Below are 20,770 nucleotides of genomic sequence, written 5' to 3' on the forward strand. Positions count from 1 at the left end.
TTCCCATTGGCAGGCAGGTGTTTAGTCCTTTCCAGCCAAGCAGGGCTCCATCATGAGTAAGGATTACTTGGGAAGAGGAAGGCCATAGTCCCAAATGTCTTCCTCCTTCCTCCCCCAGCTTTTATTGCTGAGCATGATGTTGTATGAGATATCCCTTTGGTCAGTTGGGGTCAGATGTCCCGGCTGATTCCCCTCCCAGCTTCTTGCCCACACTCAGCCTGCTCGTTGGTTGGGCAGCAGGAGAAACAGCAAAAGCCTTTGCACTGTGCAGCTGCTGTTCAGCAACAGCTAAAACATCAGTGTTTTATCAACACTGGTTTGGTCACAACCCCAAAACATAGCACCGTAGGGGCTGCTATGGAGAAAATTAACTAAAATTAATTAACTAAAATTAATTAATGGAGAAAGTTAACTCCACTCCAGCCCCACCCAGGACACCAAGTGTCCCCTCCCACGGCAGTCCTGACACCAGTTCTGTTCCATTCCTGGTCCGTTGCAGACCAGCCATCTGCAATACAAATGTGGGCACCAGATACACTCCTCCCGAGGCCTTGCACAAGCATTTAGACCTCAGAGAGTACAGGGAGGCCTCAGGGAGGCCCTCCTCTCACACATCTTGGTGTGCTTCCTCAACGGATGTCTGAAGGATCCATGAACGGTGACTGGAGAAACATGGCCATCCCCAGAGAACGAGATGGAAAGCCTTGAGAGCTTCTTAACTTTCCAGTTGGCAATTAGGCAGTGACTGGCAGTGTGTAGGGATGGGAGGGAGGGTGGAGGGATGTCAGTGAGAAGCAAGGTGATGGTTCAGGGCTTTAGCAAATCCTTCCAACCATGTCTGAGCCCAGAAATGGAAAGCCATTGATGTCTGTGGGTGGAAGAGGAGTGGATGTGCCCCGGAAGTGTGACTGAAGGTCCCTGCACAAAGCAGGGCTTATATGAGGACTTTCCATCATGGGAGCATGCCTCAACCTGGCAGATGGGGAGTGCTCGTTGCTGGGGGTGGATGAACACTGTTCATCATGCCCCACGAGCCGACTTTTCTGTCTTCCTCTCCTTCACTACCCAAACTTGCCTGGAATTCAGGAAACATCCATGAGCCTGGAGAATGCATGAAGCTCCTGGAGTGAGGTCCCATTACTGCAGGGGAGGTGGGAAGCCTTTGTGAGAGAAATGGGACTGGAGGGAGAGAGTGGTGTGTGCGTTATAGAAAGTGTGTTATGGGCCAGAAGAAGAGCTGAAAGAGCAAGGGGAAGTCATGCTAAAGTGGAATCATTCAGTGTTTGATTTGAGGCTAGGAGAATAAGGAGGTTGTGCAGTACAGTGCTGGGATTGAGGAGGCAAGCAAGTCTGGGACAGGGACAGCTTAGGTGATTGAGGGCCATTAGCAGGCCTATGAAGCCAGATGGTTTTTGTGGAATTCACATGCGTTGGCACATCCCCAGAAAACCACACCTTTGTCATTAAAGGAACAGAATCTAACACCAATCTAACACCAACCTGCCTCCTGCCTCCTGCCCCGGACACAACCCCCCCGCTCACACTGACCCTAGGCAGAGTCCTGAGCAAGGCATGAAGGACCTCCTTTACCAGGTCCTGGGGGGCAGGGCTTGGCCACTCTGATCATAAACAAACACCAAGGGCTTACATGGCATCAGAGCCACCAGCACATGGCCTTTTCCAGCTGCAACCAGTGGCTCCCAGTTTCTGCTTGATGAGCCCCCAGGGACCGACACGTTGACTGCTCATTGCCTTCATGGCCTTGTCAGCGTTGGCCCTCAGTGGGGCCCCCAGTGCCCTCAGAAACTTGGTGTTTGCTTCTGCCTTCCACTTTTCTAGAGGCTTGTTCATTCTTTCAGTCTTTGCAGTTCAGGAACTTGGCACCAGAGAGCTCATTAACATGCAAAACACCCTAACAAGCCATGTCTCTCTGCATCATTTTCCCGAATTCTTCAAGCCTTCTGTGGCTACTTTGAAAACTTTCAGGAGAGTAGCCAAGGAGAGAAGATTTAAATAAGAAGGCACAATAAATCAGTTTTTCTTCTTTTTTCCTGTTTTCTTTATTTTTCTGTTTACAGAACAAGTAAGACCAGCCTTCTCCAATTCAGATTGACCCAGAGCATCTCTTGATGAAGCCTGCAGATGTAGGAAAGTTAAGATCATTTCTGTCAGACACTGTACAGCCCATCTTTGTCCTGTGTCCCATCGTCATCCTTGGTCCCCCTGCCCCCTCCCCCACCAGTCATTTCTCTCAGTGGCCGCCTGGGACTTGCATCAGGATTTCTCACCTCTAAGCTCTTTCCACTAAAGACTGTAGCTCAATGCTTCAGCTCATTTGCACACATTCTCACCTGCTTTCTTTGGAGAATCAGCTGCACACAGTCACAGAATAATGTTTCTTACCTCCCAATTTTTAAAAAAGAAAAAGAAAAAAGAAAAAAGAAAAAGAAAAGAATAGCTCAGTAAAAAATAATAGATGTAGTCCAAGTTTCCTCCACTGAAGTCCACTTCCCACTGTCGGTAAACTTAGCAGAACACTTTCAGTGAGATACATGGGAAAACAGGTAGAAACACAAGTGAGGAGATGGCTCAAGAGGCCATCAGGCAGCCTGCTGAAAGACAAGGCAAGCTTCAAACTGCCTGAAGCTCAGGGCAGCACCTGAGGAGCTGAGAGGTGTGGGAATGGGTAGAGAGCAATGGGAGGAGGAAAGCTGGATGGACACTGGGAAATGCGTACGCCCAGGCAGCCTGCTGAAAAGATGCCTTCAGAAGTGGTCAGTTCAAGCAGGACATGTGGAAAGATGTGAAAGCGTGCTGAGAGTCAATACACAGTGTGCTGGGCAGAGCAGGGTCAGGGGTGTAACAGGGGAGATGAGTATTTCTTCTCCTGAGTGTAGTACGTGGGCTGGAAATGTCCATGTTGGCATCACGGGAAAGCATTGTCTATGGATGAAAACTGTTCAAGGCATTTCAGCTGATGGAAAATGTGCTCAGGGTTTCTTTAAATGTTGATGATCATTCCATCATCTTTTCAGGCAGTGGTGCTCAGAGGGTGCTCTGCAATAGAAATATCGGCACCAAAGGAGCTCCACCTTGAGCCTTGCACAAGCCCATGGACCTCAAGGACAGATGTGCCTCAGGGAGGTCTTCCTCTCAACAGAATGTCCTTGCCCAACTGGTAGATAGGGGTCCATGAATTGCTGAATGGAGAGACATGGTCATTTCTGGAAGGGGAAATGGAAAGCCCTGCTGAGAAACCTGGCTGCTGCGTGGTTCAGGTCCAGAGAACCAGCCACCAGGGAAGATGTCTGAACCGCGTACCTTACCCCCAGAGCATGGGGTAGCTGTCACCCAGACCCAGCCTTCCTTTTGGCTCTTTCCAGCAAGCTCTTGATTGAGAACTTTGGCTTTCCTCATTACTCTCCAATATTGTTTAATTTTCTTCATTGACAGCACCAGCCAGCCCTCCAGATGCCTCCTTTAGGTGGTCTTACTCATCCTGTGTCATGTGGATCTATGACATCCATTACAGCATGTAGGTGCCTCAGTCCCCTTATGATGATTTGAGGGTTGACACTCCTTAGTTAATAATCCTCATGAGTAAAATTCACCTCTTCTCCACACATATCTGTAGGACAGTTGTTTATGTTGGATGATGCCTTTCTAGACTCTCTGTCCCTTAAGAGAAGCACACAGTATCTGAACACTTTCAAAGAATCCTGCTTGGTAGCAACATTAACCTGAACTAAACTTTTGATTGCTAGTAGGATAAAATTCAGCTGTGTGCAGACTGCAAAAGCAGTGAGGAACCCTCTCCTTTCTTCCTTTCTCCCCATCACTTGCTCAGGTCTTGGGAGGAGAAGAAATTAAGAAAGGTGACATTCCTGGCTGCCAGTGATGGAATTCTGCTCCCATGAGTGCCTGATGTCGAGACCCTCAGCTTCAGCTGAATCTCTTCTCTTTGGGAACACTGCAAGGCAGTGGCTCCGATGTCATGGTATGTGTGCAGATGCCCGACACTCTGACAAGATAACACCGTGAGCAATTGCAGGACACTACAGGTAATGTAAGGGGTGACCTGTTTCATGGATTTGCTGCCCAAGGTAGAAAGTAGCACAGCAATCACCTCAGAAACACCACAGGAGAATGTAAAAGAAGACAAGCACGGCCAATGTGGAAAGGATTAACAAGTGTGGTGGGTTGACCCCAGCCAGTAACTAATCAGTCACACAGTCACTTGCTCACTCCCCCAACAGCAGCCCAGGGAAAGGTAAAAGTGAGACAAGCTCATGGGTTGGAATTAAAAAAGGCCTTCATCATGTCTAACAGTGACTTGGGAAAGCAAATGTCATAACCACAAATGTCCCCCCTTCCTGTTCCTTTCTCTGGGCTTTTATTGCTGAGCGTGATACCCTCTGGAATGGAATAGCCCTTTGGTCATTTGGGGTCAGCTGTTCTTGCTGCATCCACTCCCAACTTCTTGCCCAACCCCAGCCCACTCATTGGAAGGACAGCGTGAGAAACAGAGAAGGTCTTCCTGTTGTTTAAGCACTCTTCAGCAATAGCTAAAAGAGTTTTGGTCACAAATCTGAAACATGGAGCCCTACGGGCTGCTATGAAGACAATGCACTCCACCCCAGCCAGCCAGGGCAGGCTGGCCTTTTTGGAAGGTGTGAGAATGAGAACAGTGAAGAATTTGAGAGGGGGAAGAAGGGAAGCAGTAACTTAAAGATGAGGCCAGGGATGGCACTGGGACTGTTTGGGGTGGCTGTGCTGCTGCCTTGTACCTGATGTGAAGTATTTCCACAGTCAGAGGGAACCTGAGGGCTTTCCCTCATGTTGAGGACACAGAGCTGTGAGGAAGGAGTGTGTCATTCAGGCTGGAAGGGACCTGGCTAGATATCTGTAGAAAACATCCTGCTCAAAGCAGGGTCACACCAGGTTGCTCATGGTTTTATCCAGATGGGCCTGAGAAACTTCCAGGGATGGAGGCAGCGCACACGCTCTGGGAAATGGCTTCCCATGTCTGGCTGTCCTCATGTTGCAAAAGTTTCTCCCTATCTTGAGCCTGACCCTCTCGTGTTCCAGCTCGTTGCCTCCTGTGCTCCTGCCTTGCACCACAGTGTCTTCTTGGGAACCTCACCGTAGGCAATGCAAGTCTCTTCCATCCTCCCCGCAAAGCCCTCCATTCTCCAGGGTTAACAAGCCCAGCTCCCTCAGCCTCTCCTAACAGGACCAGTGCTCCAACCTTGACCATCTCTGTGGCCCTCCACTGAAATTGGAAACTGAAAGCAAAGAGGATGGCCAGGAACAAGCTCCCCTGGGTAAATCCAGTCTCCTTCTCTTTCAGACACCCAGAAATGGGATCCGAGTGGACATGCACTGGGCCACAGCCCTGCTCATTCATTCCCCTGCTCATCATTTGGGCATTCTGGAAAGGTGTATGCATTGTAGAGGTGCTGCCAGTGATCAGGGAGTTCCCAGAGTGTCTGTGACCCATCAAAGATGCTGGAGAGTGGCCTCGCTGTGCCATTGGCCTGCTCACTCAGCTCCCTGGGATGGTGCCCCTACTGTCCCATAGACTGGTAAAAGATGGTTTGTTCAAGGGACCCCTGACTTGGTCCCCATCCACTGCTGCCTGGTCTCCTCCAGAGTTCTACCTCAAGGCACAAAGGCCTGGGAGACCTTGCTGGGGAAGTCTGAGGCAAAGAGGACACAGGGAATCTCACATCTATCTCCACCTGCTCTTCCTAAATTCAGCAGTGGCCACACAGGATCTTTGTTTCTTCTTTAACTGTTCCTGAAGCAGTAAACACTCCTTATGGTGCCCCTCAATTGCCTTTCAAGTTTAGACTGAGTTTTGATCTGGACCCTTGCGGAGCTTGGAGGATGCTGTCCTTGAAGAGCAGCTGTCCTGAGCTCTGCCACCATGCCTTGGCAGTTTATTCCATCAGTATCACAGCTCTGTCTCTGACATTAACGGCTCCCACTCATCCTGTCTGTGCTCCTGGCTGACAGCACTGGCACACATTTGGACTGAAGCAACACAGCTGTGGAACCAGGCAAGCTCATATTTGCCATAAGAAACCCTGGTACCAAGTGTCCAAGACCCCGTGTGTGCAAAAGCAGAGATATGGCATGGGCAAGAGAGAGCTGCATGTCTTTCTATCCCCAGATCTAAGGACCCAGGATGAAATGCCTAAATTCACTCAACAGAACACGTCCTCCCAGCTTGGAGAAATTAGATCCTTCCCTGTCACCTTCCATGTGTCCTGTCTAAGGATGGGACAAAAAAAGTAATTCTCATGCCCAACTATTTTTCTAATAGGAGTAATGACACTGCAGGGGAGAAGCTGAGGGAGGGAACATGAGTGATGCCTTCAGCCTGTTTCCCAGCAGGTTCCCCTGCAGCCCCAGGGACACCTGGAGGGAGCCCAGAGGGGCAGAGAAAGTGCTGCCTTGGGCTGGGCCTCTGCTGCTGAGCTGGGCTGGGCTCCTGGCATGGAGGGAGCTGCTGGCAAGTGGGCAGCGCTGCAGAGAGACAGCTCTGCCCAGGAGCAGCTCCTCTGCAAATGGCAGCAGGGCCGAGGGCACTGCCTGCAGGCAACAAGGGGAGAGGAGCGAGGCAGAGAGAGGTTAAAGGCAGTGTGGAGTGGGAGGATGCTGAGAGCTCACTGGGGGAGAGATCTTCACAGCCCTCTACATGGTAAGTCTCTGGCTACAAGACAATGCAGCTGCCTTTTGCTGGGTGCTTTCCTAAAGCTGGCAAAACCCCGCACCTTATGGTATCTGTAAATACAACTCTCAGAGTTTATCTAAGGCAGAGGAGGAGGGCGTGCTCCAGGGCAGGGACTCCCTCCTGCACCATCAGAGGGACAGAACAGGACGGCTGCCTTCTCCCAGGGATGGCTGCAGGGGTGTGAAGGTGGGTGTGCAGCCAGGGGTGCCCAGGGCTGCCCTTCTGAGCCGGGTCCCTGCACCCCAGGGGCTGTGTGCTGGGGCAGGGACTCTGCCGCCTGCCGGGGTCAGCACTCAGCCTGCCTGGGGAGCTCCAAACGGCGCTATGGGGAGAAGCTGTGGCAGAAGGAGTGAGCCCTGGCAGGGCAGGGTGCTTCTGCTGTTGAGAGGGTGCTGTGTGGGTCAAGGCTGCTCAGAGCTTCATCTCACTTCCAGAATATTTCCAAGAGGAGGTTTCAAGGAGACGAGCAAGACAAGAATTCCAAAGATAAGGAACTTTCCTGAGTCTGTGTTTTAATTTCCTGCTCTTGGGGAACGGGAAGAGACAAATGATAAAGGAGTTCTTAATTTTGACAAGTCACTGAGACTGCTGAACTGTAACTTTGAGTGACCAGTAGGTCTTCCAGGAGTCCCCTGATGTGTTTTCAGTCACTCCTCTGCCTATGGGCAGCACCAGCATCACCTCTGCTGGACAGATTGGGGTTAGGGACCTGTCCTTTTTTCCGCCTGCAAACAGCAACATACGCCCAGCAAGTGCCCTGCAAACAGGCAGGTTTCTGTCGGGCCAAGGTGAGTGCACAGAGGTTGGGATGGGGTCTGTGATTGCTGACAGGGAAAAGACATGGGACAGGGAAACACCTCCCAGCAGGAAAATCTCCAGGCAGCAGGGATATGATCTGGGAATGAGAGGAAACTAAAACCAGAAATGTTGTGGGAGGGAGAATTCAGAAACCTCCGTATGATCCCCTCCAATGCAGACCCCTTCCTCTGAGCAAGCCCCCTTGCCTCCTCTCCCACCCACCAAAGCCTCTGCCCTCAGGGCTGGGGGCTCCAAGGCGTGAACCACCTCCTCTGCAGCCAGAGCTCCAGCAGAGCCGTGGTGCAGCTCTGCAGCCACGGGCCCAGTTCCCTCTGCAGAGCACAGGGGCTGAGAGCAGCTGCCCGGCAATGGTGGTGTCTGGGAGGTGGCGTGCACAGCTGGGGAAGGGGAACGCTGTCTGAGTGCCCCAATGCCTCTGCCCTGGCCTCTCTCAGCCACACCCTCACTGTGTTTTGCCTTGTTCCTCCACTGGTCTGTGTTATTGCTATTGTTATCTTGTTCTTGCTGCCAGACCCTCTGGGGAGGTGGAATTTCAGCTGCACAGTCACACACTGATCTTGTGGGTCCTTTCATGCATTTGTGCCCATGGGCACACATGTCCCAGCTTTGATGCTGTGGACATTGAAGCCTGTGGGGCTGGGGAATGAGCTGAATCTCCCTTACTCAAATGCCATCGTTAGCACACTTGGCTATCTCCTTGAAGATTCCTTCCAAGTTGTGAGCTTCCCTCCAGGATGCAAACCTGCCCTTAACTACTTTGTGTTATCTTCAGCCCCATGGAGAAGCACAGAGATGCTATGACAGGGAAAATGGTGACGGGTTTATGAAATGAGCCTTGTGTGTCTGGGACTAAAAGTTGAGTGTTGAGACCTTGAGAAAGGGTGAGACGTTTAGTGGTCTGAGGTGGATCCCTCTGCTCACAGCAGTGCTTGGTGGCTTTTCAGGGTTATATGACAATGTGATCACCCTCCAGCTCAGAAAGGGGCAAGCCCAGGGCAGCTGGGAGCCAGACGGAGGGACAGACCAGCTCCCCTCCCTCTGCACTGAGCCACAGGCAACCCTCTTGCCTCGCAGGACTCCCTCTGTTCTCCCTGAGGGCAGCACAAATGTTGAGCCTTTCTGACATCCAAGAACACTCCCCTGGGTGCGAGGGGAGGAGGAGATGTGAAAAAAACCCAACCTCTCAACCTGCCTTCTGCCACCTCAGTTCCTTATCACTGGCAGTGCAGATGCTGACAGCCCCTTCTGCACTAGGAGCAGTTTCATGAGACAAGGTCGAACACCAGGACTGGCCCCTGCCCCCACTCTTCCCATGAAGCCACTGCAGAGCAGGGCTGACTCCTCGGCAGCCAGTGGGAAGAATCCCTGCTCCTCATGGCACATTCAGCCAGCATCAACCACGGCTGCAGCCACAGAGCTCAAGAAAGGTCTCCTAGAAAAGGAAAAGGGTGAATGTGTGTAGTTGGGGGAGGCTGTATGAGAAATGGCTTTGATTTTGCTGAGAGAAGTCTCCCCTGACTTGACACTCTCTTTTCCTTCTCTGACAGTGTCCCATGCTCAGAGGCAGCAAATGTCCAACAGCAGCTCCATCACCCAGTTCATCCTCCTGGCATTCGCAGACACACGGGAGCTGCAGCTCTTGCACTTCTGGCTCTTCCTGGGCATCTACCTGGCTGCCCTCCTCAGCAACGGCCTCATCATCACCACCGTAGCCTGCGACCACCACCTCCACACCCCCATGTACTTCTTCCTCCTCAACCTTTCTGTTCTTGACCTGGGATCCATCTCTACAACTGTCCCCAAAGCCATGGCCAATTCCCTCTGGGACACCAGGGCCATCTCCTACGCAGGATGTGCTGCCCAGCTCTTTCTGTTTGTCTTTTTGATGTCAGCAGAATCGTATCTTCTCACCATCATGGCCTATGACCGCTATGTGGCCATCTGCAAACCCCTGCACTACGGGACCCTCCTGGGCAGCAGAGCTTGTGTCCACATGGCAGCAGCTGCCTGGGGCAGTGGGTTTCTGAACGGTCTCTTGCACACTGAGAATACATTTTCACTCCCCCTCTGCCAAGGCAATGCTGTGGACCAGTTCTTCTCTGAAATCCCCCAGATCCTCAAGCTCTCCTGTTCACACTCCTACCTCAGGGAGGTTGGGCTTATTGTGGGTAGTGGTTTTCTTTTTTTGGGATGTTTTGTTTTCATTGTGGTGTCCTATGTGCAGATCTTCAGGGCTGTGCTGAGGATCCCCTCACAGCAGGGACGCCACAAAGCCTTTTCCACGTGCCTCCCTCACCTGGCCGTGGTTTCCCTGTTTGTCAGCACTGCCATGTTTGCCTACCTGAAGCCCCCCTCCATCTCCTCCCCTTCGCTGGACTTTGTGTTAGCAGTTCTGTACTCAGTGGTGCCTCCAGCAGTGAACCCCCTCATCTACAGCATGAGGAACCAGGAGCTCACGGATGCAGTATGGAAACTGGTAACTAGATGTTTTTTTGGAGCAATAAATTGCTTCTGCATAGCAGTTATATTGTAGCTCATTACAGGCCCAGCCTGTCTTCTGTATTTTTTGTTGTTGGTGGTGGCTTTTTTGTTGTGATAATGTTGTCATCTCCTTTCTAATTCACTGTCTGCTTTGCTTTTCTTACTGAGCAGCAGTGTAAATGAAGAGCCATGTTCCCTGTGTTTTTAAACAAAATAAAGGACCCTGCCGCAATAATTTTTTTCCTGACATCCTTTTTCCAAGGCCTTTTTGGAGCTGCAGGGACAGTTCCTGGGTGCATGGGTGGAGGGGAAAAGAGTCCCAGCATGGCAGCACTGCCAGGGAGCACCAGCGCTTGGTCTTCCAGGGTTGTTCTCTTGCCACTTCCACACTCTCTTCCTGATCCCTTGCGTTGGTGTAATACCTGAGTGCTCTGGCATCTTGGGCACAGTCGTGCTGCGTGGTCGTCCTGTCACCACAGGCGGAGACAGGCAATGGGCACTTCTGTGACAGAACTGGCTCCCATAAGAGCATTTCCAAAAAGAACGGTGATCATCTCAGGGCAGTGCCTGAAGGCTTAGGTGTTTTCCAAAGATTCTCTCAGGAACATGCCCAGGAAAGCAGACCGCAGATGAAAACACCAGTATACAGCTAAAGAATGTGAGTGTGCAGGGTTGGGGCCCGCAGCAGCATCCCTGCACAGCCAGGCCTCCTATGAGAGACCTGAAGGACCAGCAGGGCTGGGTCTGGTCTGTGCCTGTGTTCGCTGTGCACCCTGGGGAAGCTGCCCCAGGGCAATCATCCTGCACTAGCCCCTCACAACCACCATTGCCAGCACTGGCCTCTCACCCCAGCCTGAAGAGGTGCTTTGCCCCTCCATGGAAGGTCACCAAAGGAGTAGGTCAGAAGTCCATGTTTGCATTGTACAGAGGAGATGTAAGCACACACATCACATACATGAGCTGAGCTGAACCTGACTGAGCACAAATGCCATCAGCTATTCCTTGGGGTTCCATGAAGGCCTGTGGGACAGACACTGCCTCGGGGTCACTTCACATTGGGAGTAAGATCCCATGGGAAACCGCCTGAATGTAGGAGTAGGATGTTCTTACTTGAGCCGAGGTCCCCATGTCCACTCCCCATGACAAGGGACATCTCAGGTGAGTGCAGAGCAGGGTGATACACCGCAGGGCTGAGGTGCCTCCCAGCCTCTGGAAGTGGCAGCAGGAGGCCTGAGAGACACTATGACTCCTGCAGTGCCCTGCCTCTGTGTGTAAGAGGGAAGGACTGGGTCTCTGAACACCCCTGGGTGCATAAGGAGTCCACGAGGCCAGCTCAGATGTGGACGCCTGACAGAACCCTGCCATTCCTGTGTGTGACTCCAGGAACAAACCCCCCTGGCCCAGGGAGATTCATCTCAGCTGCCTGGGACAGGCTCCTTGCAAGGGCTCCTGTCTGCCAAGTCACCCTTGCCCGTGATTCTGGATTGTGCTCTCAAAAGTGCCAGAGCAATCAGAGACGTTCTGGGGTCCCTGGAAAAGGCAGACATCAGTCCCATCTTCAAGAAGGACGGGAATGGGAACTGGGAGAATTACAGGCTGATCAGCCTGCCTCTGTCCCTGGGAAGGGGATGGGACATGTCATCCTGCAGCCATTTCCAGGCCCTTGAAGGACAAGAAAGGGATTGCTGAACCAAAAAGGGCAGGGGAAAGAAAGGCGTGTTGTGTACATGGAATTTTGCAAGGCCTTGGTCTCCTGTGGTGTCCTTACAGTCAGGTTAGTTCTACCTGGGCTGAAGAAGTGGACATTCGGTGGGAAGTTGGCTGGATGATCAGGCCCAAATGTCACCAGTGGTACAAAGTCCTCTGGGCAGCCAGCTGCTGATGGCATCCCTCACTGACCAGCACTTGGGCCAACGCTGTGCGACGTCTTTATTATCCCCCTGTATGATGTGATGGAGCGCACTTTCAGCTCCGTTCTGGATGATGCAAAGCTGGGCGGAGGCCTTGAACAGCCTCATCTGGTTCACCCTGCCTTGAGCAGGAGAGTGAGGCAAGATGATGTTCAGGGCTCTCTTCAGACACTATTTATTCTATGGCTCAGTGAATCTTTCCCTTGGAGAGGTTTTTGAAGAGAGAATACGTGGAGGTCTGTGATGATCACCCTGGGGCAACTTGCTCGCGGTGTGCAGGGACTATGGCACAGACCAGGTCCTGCTCTGCTGGCCCTTCAGGTCTCTGCCAGGCCTGGCTGTGTGAGGACACTGCTGCGTGCTCCCACCCTCCACACTCACACAGCTGAGCTGTACGCTGGTGTTTTCGTTTCCTGGGAACTTTCCAGCCTAGCCCCTCCCCAGCTCTCCCCACCTCCTCTGCCCTCTCCCCATCCCTTCCCATCCCAGGAGAGCAGCCCAGTCTGGGCTGGCCCCATGCCAATGCCAGCCACAGGCTGCTGCAGAGCTCTGGGCACTCACCCCACAGCCCCAGCCCCTCCGAAGGGCACAGCAGCTTTTACAGGGCAGAGAGGTGTCTCAGCCTCCCCAGCAGCCCCAGGCCTGGAGGCTGGCCATGACAGCAGGAAACAGAGGGCTGTGACAGTGTCCCTCCTGCCGTCATGCTCAGGAGATCCCCACCACCAGCAGCCTGCTTCCCCCCTGTGCCAGTCCTGCTCCCCAGGACAGCACGAGGGTCCTGGCCCTGGCGCTCCTCTGGTAGCTCCTGCTGCCCCAGCAGCACAGCAGCCTGCCCCAGCTGGACACACAGGAACGGGGTGCTCTTTTAATTTTCCCCTCCACAGCCATGGTGCCCTGCTCTTCTCCCTGGACACCCCTTCTCCCCAGAGACCCTTTCCCCAGGTGAGTGTGTCCATGCTGGCCTGGCCGGCCGTTCCTGCACCCCTGGCCACGCTCCCCACAGGGCCCTGAGCTGGCGGTGCTGCTCTGCAGAGCGAGGGGTCTGTGGTGCCCTGCGGCCATGGGGTGGCCCTGCACTGGCCATGCTGGTCAGGGTGAGAAGCAGACCCAGCCAGACAGGGATCACTGCTGCTCAGCCCCTTTCCCTCTTCCACTTCCCAGCTGGCCTGTGACCAAGGAAGGTGCTCAGTAGGACCCTGACACATTTCCATATGCCTCTGCGCTTGGCTGCTGCACTAAACCTGACACGGGGTGTTTCAGCTAGGGTGCCATGGATCACTCTCCAGTGTCATGTCCCTTGGCCTTCTGCTTGCTAACAGCCCATCCAGGGACTGCAGAGAAAGAGCGCCCTTGGATGCAGCCCATCCCCTCCGTAGACTCCGAAGGGGTGAGTTTGCTTAAGGAGCCCCTGACCTGATCCTCATCCACTGCTGGTTGTTCTCTTCCTCCTTGAGTCCTGCCTGAGGGCACAAAGACCTGGGAGAGCTTGCTGGTGAAGACAGAGGAAAAGAAGACATCGTGTACCTCAGACCGAGCTGCATCTACTCTTCCGGAATTCAGCAGTGGCCCACTTCACCTTTCTGTGGTTTTGTCATGGTTAAGGAAGATGGAGCAGCTTACCTCGTTGCCCTTTGACATCCCTTGCAAGCTTGACCTTTTGGGGAGCTTTGACTCGCCTAACACAATCCTTATTTCTCCAGACAATGTTTCTAAACTCCTCCTTTGGAGCCTCTCCCTGCTTCCACCTCCTTGTGGCACCGGACCTCAGCCATGAGGTTCCTGTTGAGCTCAGTGGGTTTCCTGAGGTGAAGGGTTGTTTCCCTGCGTATCAGGACAGACCCTTCCAGTGCCCGGAGGAAGATGTCCTTAAAGGCCTCTCAGCTTTCGTAGATTTTTCCCTTTCAGAGCTTCCTCTCCATGGGATCTCCTACTACCAGGGCTATGAGCAGGACAATGTCTGCTTCTCTGAGATCCCAAACCTGCGCTCTGCTGGTCTCCACAGTCACCACAGCCAAGGCTGACATTTCAACATCCCTGCCCAGCCCTGACTCACCCTCTTGGCCAGCTTGGAAGCTGGGAAAAGAAGTTAACCCTGAGATTCTCCAGGAGCCCATGGGACTGTTTGCACGCAAGCACTTTGCCCATCCAGTGAGTGCAAGGGTCGCTGATCTGGGGAATTCCTCGGCTGCCTACAGAAGACTTTGTCCACTTCCTCACCCTGACTGATGGTTCTAACTCCCACCTTCATGTCACCTTCACTGGTTTCTCCTCTGTTCCTCACCCGCATTCACACAACGTGTCTTCTGCCCCACCATACATTCCATCTGCCCCATCCTTCATAGAGGGCATGCCCCAGTCTCATTCTCTCACCTTCACCAATCACCCTCAGTGTCCCCTAAAGAGCCTGTATCTAGCCATGACAGTACCCAACACTGTGCAACCTGTCCCACCACATCACTGCAGTGTTTCCCTCAGAAGCTCCATGATGGAATAAGGGGCTCCAGATGCTCCTGCCTGTGTCCCAGGCTGAGGGCATTGGTGCACACTCCGGTTGCAGCAGCTCGGCAAAGGCTTCTCATGGACAAAACTGGAACCAAGCACCCAGGACCCCGCGTATGCAAAGGCTTTGCTTCAGAGCAAAGATGTGCTGGGAAGGATGGCAGGTGGCAATGTAATGATGAAAGATGCTCATGAGGACAACAAACCCTGCAGTCCCCGAGGCAGAGAAAGGCAGGCCTGGGCCATGATGGCCTTGCAAGAGAGAAGTTTGCTGCCTGAGCTGTCTCGGCAGCACCTTGTGCCAGTCTCCAGGAACACAAGGTACCCCTGAGAAAGTCCCTAGGTGAGGTAAGCCTGCACTCCAGCCAGCCTGTGGACATCAGTGGCATGGGTTTTTTTTTCATATCATCAGGTAAGTGCGTAGAGGAGAGGGGAGAAGAGAACTGTCAGGGGTTGAGAGTCCAGGGACATGAGTGGAGACCCTGGTGTGATGTGCCTCCCAATCTTGCAGCACATGTGGGTGTAGATGAGATGGACCTTGCCTCCTTGCCGGCGTGCTGGCATTCAGGTGCTGGCACAAAGGCACCGGACTCCTTTGGGAGGCCCTGCTGTGTCTGCCCAGCCCCCACTCCAGTGGGACATGGCTTTCCTGGAGGTCCTGTGCCACATTTGCTAGCCACAGGCAGTTTCACTGGGCACCCCAGCCTCCCCTGGCATGGCACTAGAGGCCTTTCTGATGCCATTTAAAACAGAGCCTTGAACCAAGGTAGGTGCCTTCACTGCAGGGATGTGCACGTGCCTGAACTTTGCAGTGAGCTGAGCTCTAGGGAGTGCAGTGGATGGTGCTGCAAGACAGATCTGACTCCCCTTCTCAAGCACTCCTCCTCTTGGTCAGCTGAAAGTCCAGCAGCTGCCATGGAAATGTGAGTCTGACAGACGTTCAGATGCCCTAAACATTGGGTGTAATGTGAGGTGGCCAAGGCACCCTCCCCACCAGCCTCACAGCTGATGCTCGGGCAGGTGTGAGTGTCCCAGGTATGCTCCATCACAGGTTGCAGACACATCCACAAGTCTTGGACCACCCCTGGCACCTCAAATGCCACCAGGAGTTTGTGTGACAGCAGCTGAATGCCACCCCCCATCCCCACGCATCCCAGTGGGTGCTCAGGGCAGGGGCTGGTCTGCAGGCACCTGTTTTGTGCACCCTGAGCTGAAGCAAGAGGAATCCCAGCAGCTGTGGGTCTGTGGGGTGCATGGGGGAGAGCTGAACCCCACTGCAGTCTCTGGCCTCCTCACCAGAGAGGAGACACCTTATGGGCTGAGGTGAATCGCTGTCCTACACTGGGGGGAAATGATCTCTGCCTGTCACTGCCGAGGTGTCCCACCTGGCAATGTGATGGGGAGAGGGGTAAAGGGACGGGAACATTTCCACCTCTCGTAGACCACCACGCCATCTTTGGGAAAACGCCACTTTTAAAATCCATCTCTCCAGCATTCAGAAAGGGTCAGGCAGTGATGACATCAGTCTGTGTCAACTCCCGCTCCCGAGGAGAGTCCCTGCTGTCTCTCAGGCGCTGTCAGCCCTTAGAGCCCCAGGGACACCTGGAGGGAGCCCAGAGGGGCAGAGAAAGTGCTGCCTTGGGCTGGGCCTCTGCTGCCGAGCTGGGCTGGGCTACTGGCATGGAGGGAGCTGCTGGCAAGTGGGCAGCACTGCAGAGAGACAGCTCTGCCCAGGAGCAGCTCCTCTGCAAAGGGCAGCAGGGCTGAGGGCACTGCCTGCAGGCAGCGAGGGGAGAGGAGCGAGGCAGAGAGAGGTTAAAGGCAGCCTGGAGTGGGAGAATGCTGGGAGCTCACTGTGGGAGAAATCTTCAGAGCCCTTGACACGGTAAGTCCCTGGAAGCAGGGCAGTGAAGCTGCAGTTGCAGGAGGGATCTCCAAAAGCTGCTACATCCCACAACCTATGGGATCTTTAAGGTTGATTCTCACAGCTTCTCCAGTGCAGAGGAGGAAGACATGTTCCAGAGCAGGTTTTCCCTGCTGCACCATCAGAGGGACAGGGCATGATGGCTGCCTTCCTCCGGGGATGACTGCAAGGCTGTTAAGCCGGGTGCACAGCCAGGGATGCCCAGGGCTGTCCTTCAGAGCAGGGTCCCTGTGCCCCAGCAGTCTGTGTGCCAGGGTCAGTGCTCAGCCTGCCCAGGGAGCTCCCAACGGCACTGTGGGGAGAATCTGTGGGTGGAAGAAGGGACCCCTGGTAGGGCAGGGTCCTTCTGCTGTCCAGAGCGTGGTGCGTGGGTCAGGGCTGCTCACAGCTCCAGTTCCCCCCCAGAATATTTCCTCAGGGATGTTTCAAGGAGAAGGTCCTGGCAGGGATTGCCATAAAGACAATGAAGAGTTCCTGAATTTGTCTTTTCAGTTTCCTATTTTGGGTTGGGGGGTAGTGGAAAAGGGATAAATGGAAAAGGATCTATTGACGTTAAAGAAGTCAGGGAGACTCCTGACTGAGTGATCAGTAACTCCTGATAGGAGCCTCCTAATGTGCCCTTCAGCCACTGCTCTGCCTATCCACAGCACCAGCATCACCTCTGCTGGACCCATCAGGGTTCTTCTGACCTGCCCTTTTCCACCTGGAAACAGGAACATGCACCCAGCCACTGCCCTGCAAACAGGCAGGTTTCTGGAGGGCCAAGGTGAGTGCACAGAGGTTGGGATGGGGTCTGTGAGCACTGAGAGGGAAAAAACATGGGACAGGGAAACACCTCCCATGGTGAGAATCTCCAGGCAGCAGGGAGATGATGAGGGAATGAGAGGAAAGTAAACCCAGAAATGTTGTGGGAGGGAGAATTCAGAAACCTCTATATGATCCCCTCCAATGCAGACCCCTTCCTCTGAGCAAGCCCCCTTGCCTCCTCTCCCACCCACCAAAGCCTCTGCCCTCAGGGCTGGGGGCTCCAAGGCGTGAACCACCTCCTCTGCAGCCAGAGCTCCAGCAGAGCCGTGGTGCAGCTCTGCAGCCACGGGCCCAGTTCCCTCTGCAGAGCATAGGGGCTGAGAGCAGCTGCCCGGCAATGGTGGTGTCTGGTAGGTGGCGTGCACAACTGGGGAAGGGGAACGCTGTCTGAGTGCCCCAATGCCTCTGCCCTGGCCTCTCTCAGCCACACCCTCACTGTGTTTTGCCTTGTTTCTCCACTGGTCTGTGTTATTGTTATTTCCTTCTTGCTGCCAGGCTCTCTGGGGATGGGAATTTCAGCTGTGGAGTCGCACACTGATCTTGTGGGTCCTTTCATGCAGCTGTGTGCATGGGAACAAGCGTCCCAGCTTTCCTGTAACCTGTGGGGCTGTGGGCAATGCAGTCTGTGAGGCTGGAGCATAAGCTGGTTTTAATCCCAACAGACCAGCTCCCCTCCTTCTACACTAAGCCCCAGGCAATCCTTTTGCTTCACAGGACTCCCTTTGTTCTCCCTGAGTGCAGCAGAAATGCTGAGGGTTTCTGACATCCAAGAAAACTCCACAGGTGAAATGGGGGGAGTATTAAAAAACCCAAACCTCTCAAGTTGCCTTCATCAATCCCTGTTCCTTAGCACTGGGAGTGCAGGTGCTGGCAAGCCCTTCTAAGTTAGGAGCAGTTTCATCTGTCAAAGTCGAACAGTAGGACTGACCCCTTCTCCCACCGTTCCCATGATCTCACTGCTGCAGAGCAGGGCTGACTCCTTGGCAGGCAGCGGGCAGAGGCCCTGCTCCTCACAGATTGCTCGGCCAGCACAAGCCAGAGTTGCAGCCACAGAGCCGAAGGAAGGTCTGGAAAAAGAATTGGGTGGGTGGGGGATGAGGCAGACTGTTATCAGAGTGAGAATTTAAAAGAAAGCTTTGATTTTTCTCAGCAAAGTTTCCCTTAACCCTTCATTGACTCTTCCTCTAAGAACAGGACCCCACGGGCAGAGGAAGCAACCATCCAACAGCGGCACCATCACCCAGTTCCTTCTCTGGTCATTCGCAGAAACACAGGAGCTGCAGCTCTTGCACTTCTGGCTCTTCCTGGGCATCTACCTGGCTGCCCTCCTGGGCAATGGCCTCATCATCACTGCCATCGCCTGCGACCACCACCTCCACACCCCCATGTACTTCTTCCTCCTCAACCTCTCCCTCCTCGACCTGGGCTCAGTCTCCACCACTGTCCCCAAATCCATGGCCAATTCCCTCTGGGACACCAGGGCCATCTCCTACATGGGATGTGCTTTCCAAATCTTTGTGTTTGTCTTTTTGATGTCAGCAGAGTTTTATCTCCTCACCGTCATGGCCTACGACCGCTATGTTGCCATCTGCAAACCCCTGCACTACGGGATCCTCCTGGGCAGCAGAGCTTGTGTCCACATGGCAGCAGCTGCCGGGGGCAGTGGGTTCCTCTATGCTCTCCTGCAGACTGCCAATACATTTTCACTCCCCCTCTGCCATGGCAATGCTGTGGACCAGTTCTTCTGTGAAATCCCCCACATCCTCAAGCTCTCCTGCTCACACTCCTACCTCAGGGAAGTTGGGCTTATTGTGGTTAGTCTCTTAGTAGCATTTGGTTGTTTTGTTCTCATTATGGTGTCCTATGTGCAGATCTTGAGGGCCGTGCTGAGGATCCCCTCACAGCAGGGACGCCACAAAGCCTTTTCCACGTGTTTTCCTCACTTGGCCGTGGTTTCCCTGTTTATCAGCACTGCCATGTTTGCCTACTTGAAGCCCCCCTCCATCTCGTCCCCTTCGTTGGACTTTGTGTTAGCAGTTCTGTACTCAGTGGTGCCTCCAGGAGTGAACCCCCTCATCTACAGCATGAGGAACCAGGAGCTCAAAGAGGCACTGAAGAAGCTCATTCAATCAGCAGTCTTTCAGCAGCAGTAAGCTGCCCATGTCTCTTCACAGGTGATTTCCAATGTATCTGGGGAATCTCCTGTGCTTTGGGCATTTAATCTGTGATAACTGTGTTTCTCCAGGAATGTCTACATGCAGTCCGCTTCTCCAGAGGCATGAACCCAGTCTGTCTGACCCAAAGGTCTTTGCACATGTGTCTTGCCTGGTGGCACAGCTGGCCTCCCATGTCACATCTCTGTAATAAAAGGGGATTTCCCCAGTGCCGGTGTCTGGAGGTCGGGCTCTTCTTCCAAAGCTGAGGTCAGGAACAGGCTGAAGATGTTTCCTCCCACAAGGCCGTGCTGCTGTGCTGGTGTTCTCCATGGGCTGAGGGGAGGAGGGCATGGGGCAATGTGTTTGGGAATGGGACTGGTCTTGGTGGTCAGCGAGCTGGGCAGGAGGCAGCCGTGTGCCCTGGCAGCAAGGCAGGCCACCAGCATCCTGGGCTGTACAACCAGGAGCATGGACAGGAGATGGAGGGAAGGGATTCTCTGGAATATTCCATCCAGACTTCAGATACCTAATTCTGGGACGATATTGGCAAGCTGGATTGGGTTTATCAAAGGCCCCTCAGGACAGCCAGGGACTGGAGCACTTTGCCAGTAGGAGACGCTGAGGGAGCTGGGCTTGTCCAGCCTTGAGAAGGGAAGACTGAGGGGGACCTCAGCCCAGCCTGCCAGTGCCTACGAGGAGGTCATGGAGAATACAGAGCCAAGCTCTTAGTGATGGTGCATATTGGGAGGAAAATACCACTGGGCATTCGGCCTGGAGATAAGGAAAATATTTTTCACCATGAGACTGAGCTCCTCACTCCTGGGCTCTTCTTCCCAAGTGAAACCCCTCCAAGATGAAGTCCCAAGTGTGGATCTGAGGCTAATTTGGCCCGAGATACCCTCCTGACAGTGAGGGACAGATAAATCCCAGCAAGATTCAATTACTTGGACCTCCAGTGCTGTCCAAAAAGGCCTTGCACAGGCATGGAAGAGGCTGAGGATCTCATTGCCTCGTTTCCCTACCCCTTGCCTGGTAAGGTCTGCCCCCAAGTCTCCCTGGTCCTTGAGTCCCCCAGCAGCCTCTGGGGTAGCAAAGCTTCAGCCATGTGAGAGCAAGCTGCAGCTGGGGAGCACTAGTGCCAGCTGGACACAGGCAAGTGCCTGGGAGCAGAGGGGATGCACCCAAGGGGGCTGAGGGAAATAGCTGCTGCCATTGCAAGGCTGCTGCCCTTTGGCTTTGAAATGTCATGGCAGCTGGGGGGAACATAAGGATCCTTGTTAGAAAGTCCAACTGATGGCCAGTTTCTAGAGGCGTCCCTCCCGGAGAAGCGCTGGGGCCAATGCTGTCTGACATCTGTAGTGGTGGCCTGGACAATGGGACAGAGTTCACCCTCGACATGTTTGTGGACGACACATAACTGGGGGGAGCCCTCCAT

At 53.7% G+C, this 20,770-nt stretch overlaps 1 protein-coding gene across 3 annotated transcripts; it reads left to right on the forward strand.

Moving 5' to 3' along the window:
• The first annotated feature begins 8,932 nt into the window (after nt 1-8,932).
• LOC148051720 (olfactory receptor 14A16-like) lies at nt 8,933-19,332 on the forward strand. Of its 3 annotated transcripts, none has more exons than XM_087735392.1 (2): nt 8,933-10,019; nt 19,288-19,332. In XM_087735392.1, the coding sequence occupies exons 1-2, from the start codon at nt 9,042-9,044 to the stop codon at nt 19,330-19,332; spliced, it is 1,023 nt and encodes a 340-aa protein (XP_087591518.1). In that variant the 5' UTR covers nt 8,933-9,041. The 3 variants fall into 3 exon arrangements, with proteins under 3 accessions (XP_087591518.1, XP_087591520.1, XP_087591519.1); XM_087735394.1 differs by having other exon boundaries at nt 9,129-9,577; nt 18,843-19,332; XM_087735393.1 differs by having other exon boundaries at nt 9,129-9,573; nt 18,830-19,332.
• The last annotated feature ends 1,438 nt before the right edge of the window (nt 19,333-20,770 follow it).

Source organism: Nipponia nippon, unplaced genomic scaffold, assembly GCF_047370975.1.
Source record: "Nipponia nippon isolate SJK-2023a ecotype South Korea unplaced genomic scaffold, ASM4737097v1 scaffold_56, whole genome shotgun sequence".
Taxonomy (NCBI): domain Eukaryota; kingdom Metazoa; phylum Chordata; class Aves; order Pelecaniformes; family Threskiornithidae; genus Nipponia; species Nipponia nippon.

Bases quoted from the DNA above. Each gene is read 5' to 3' on its own strand.
- LOC148051720 (XM_087735392.1), top strand. From the start codon at position 9,042: ATGGCTTTGATTTTGCTGAGAGAAGTCTCCCCTGACTTGACACTCTCT. The intron at 10,020-19,287 runs GCAGTATGGAAA...GAGCTCAAAGAG, and splicing joins GGAACCAGGAGCTCACGGAT to GCACTGAAGAAGCTCATTCA.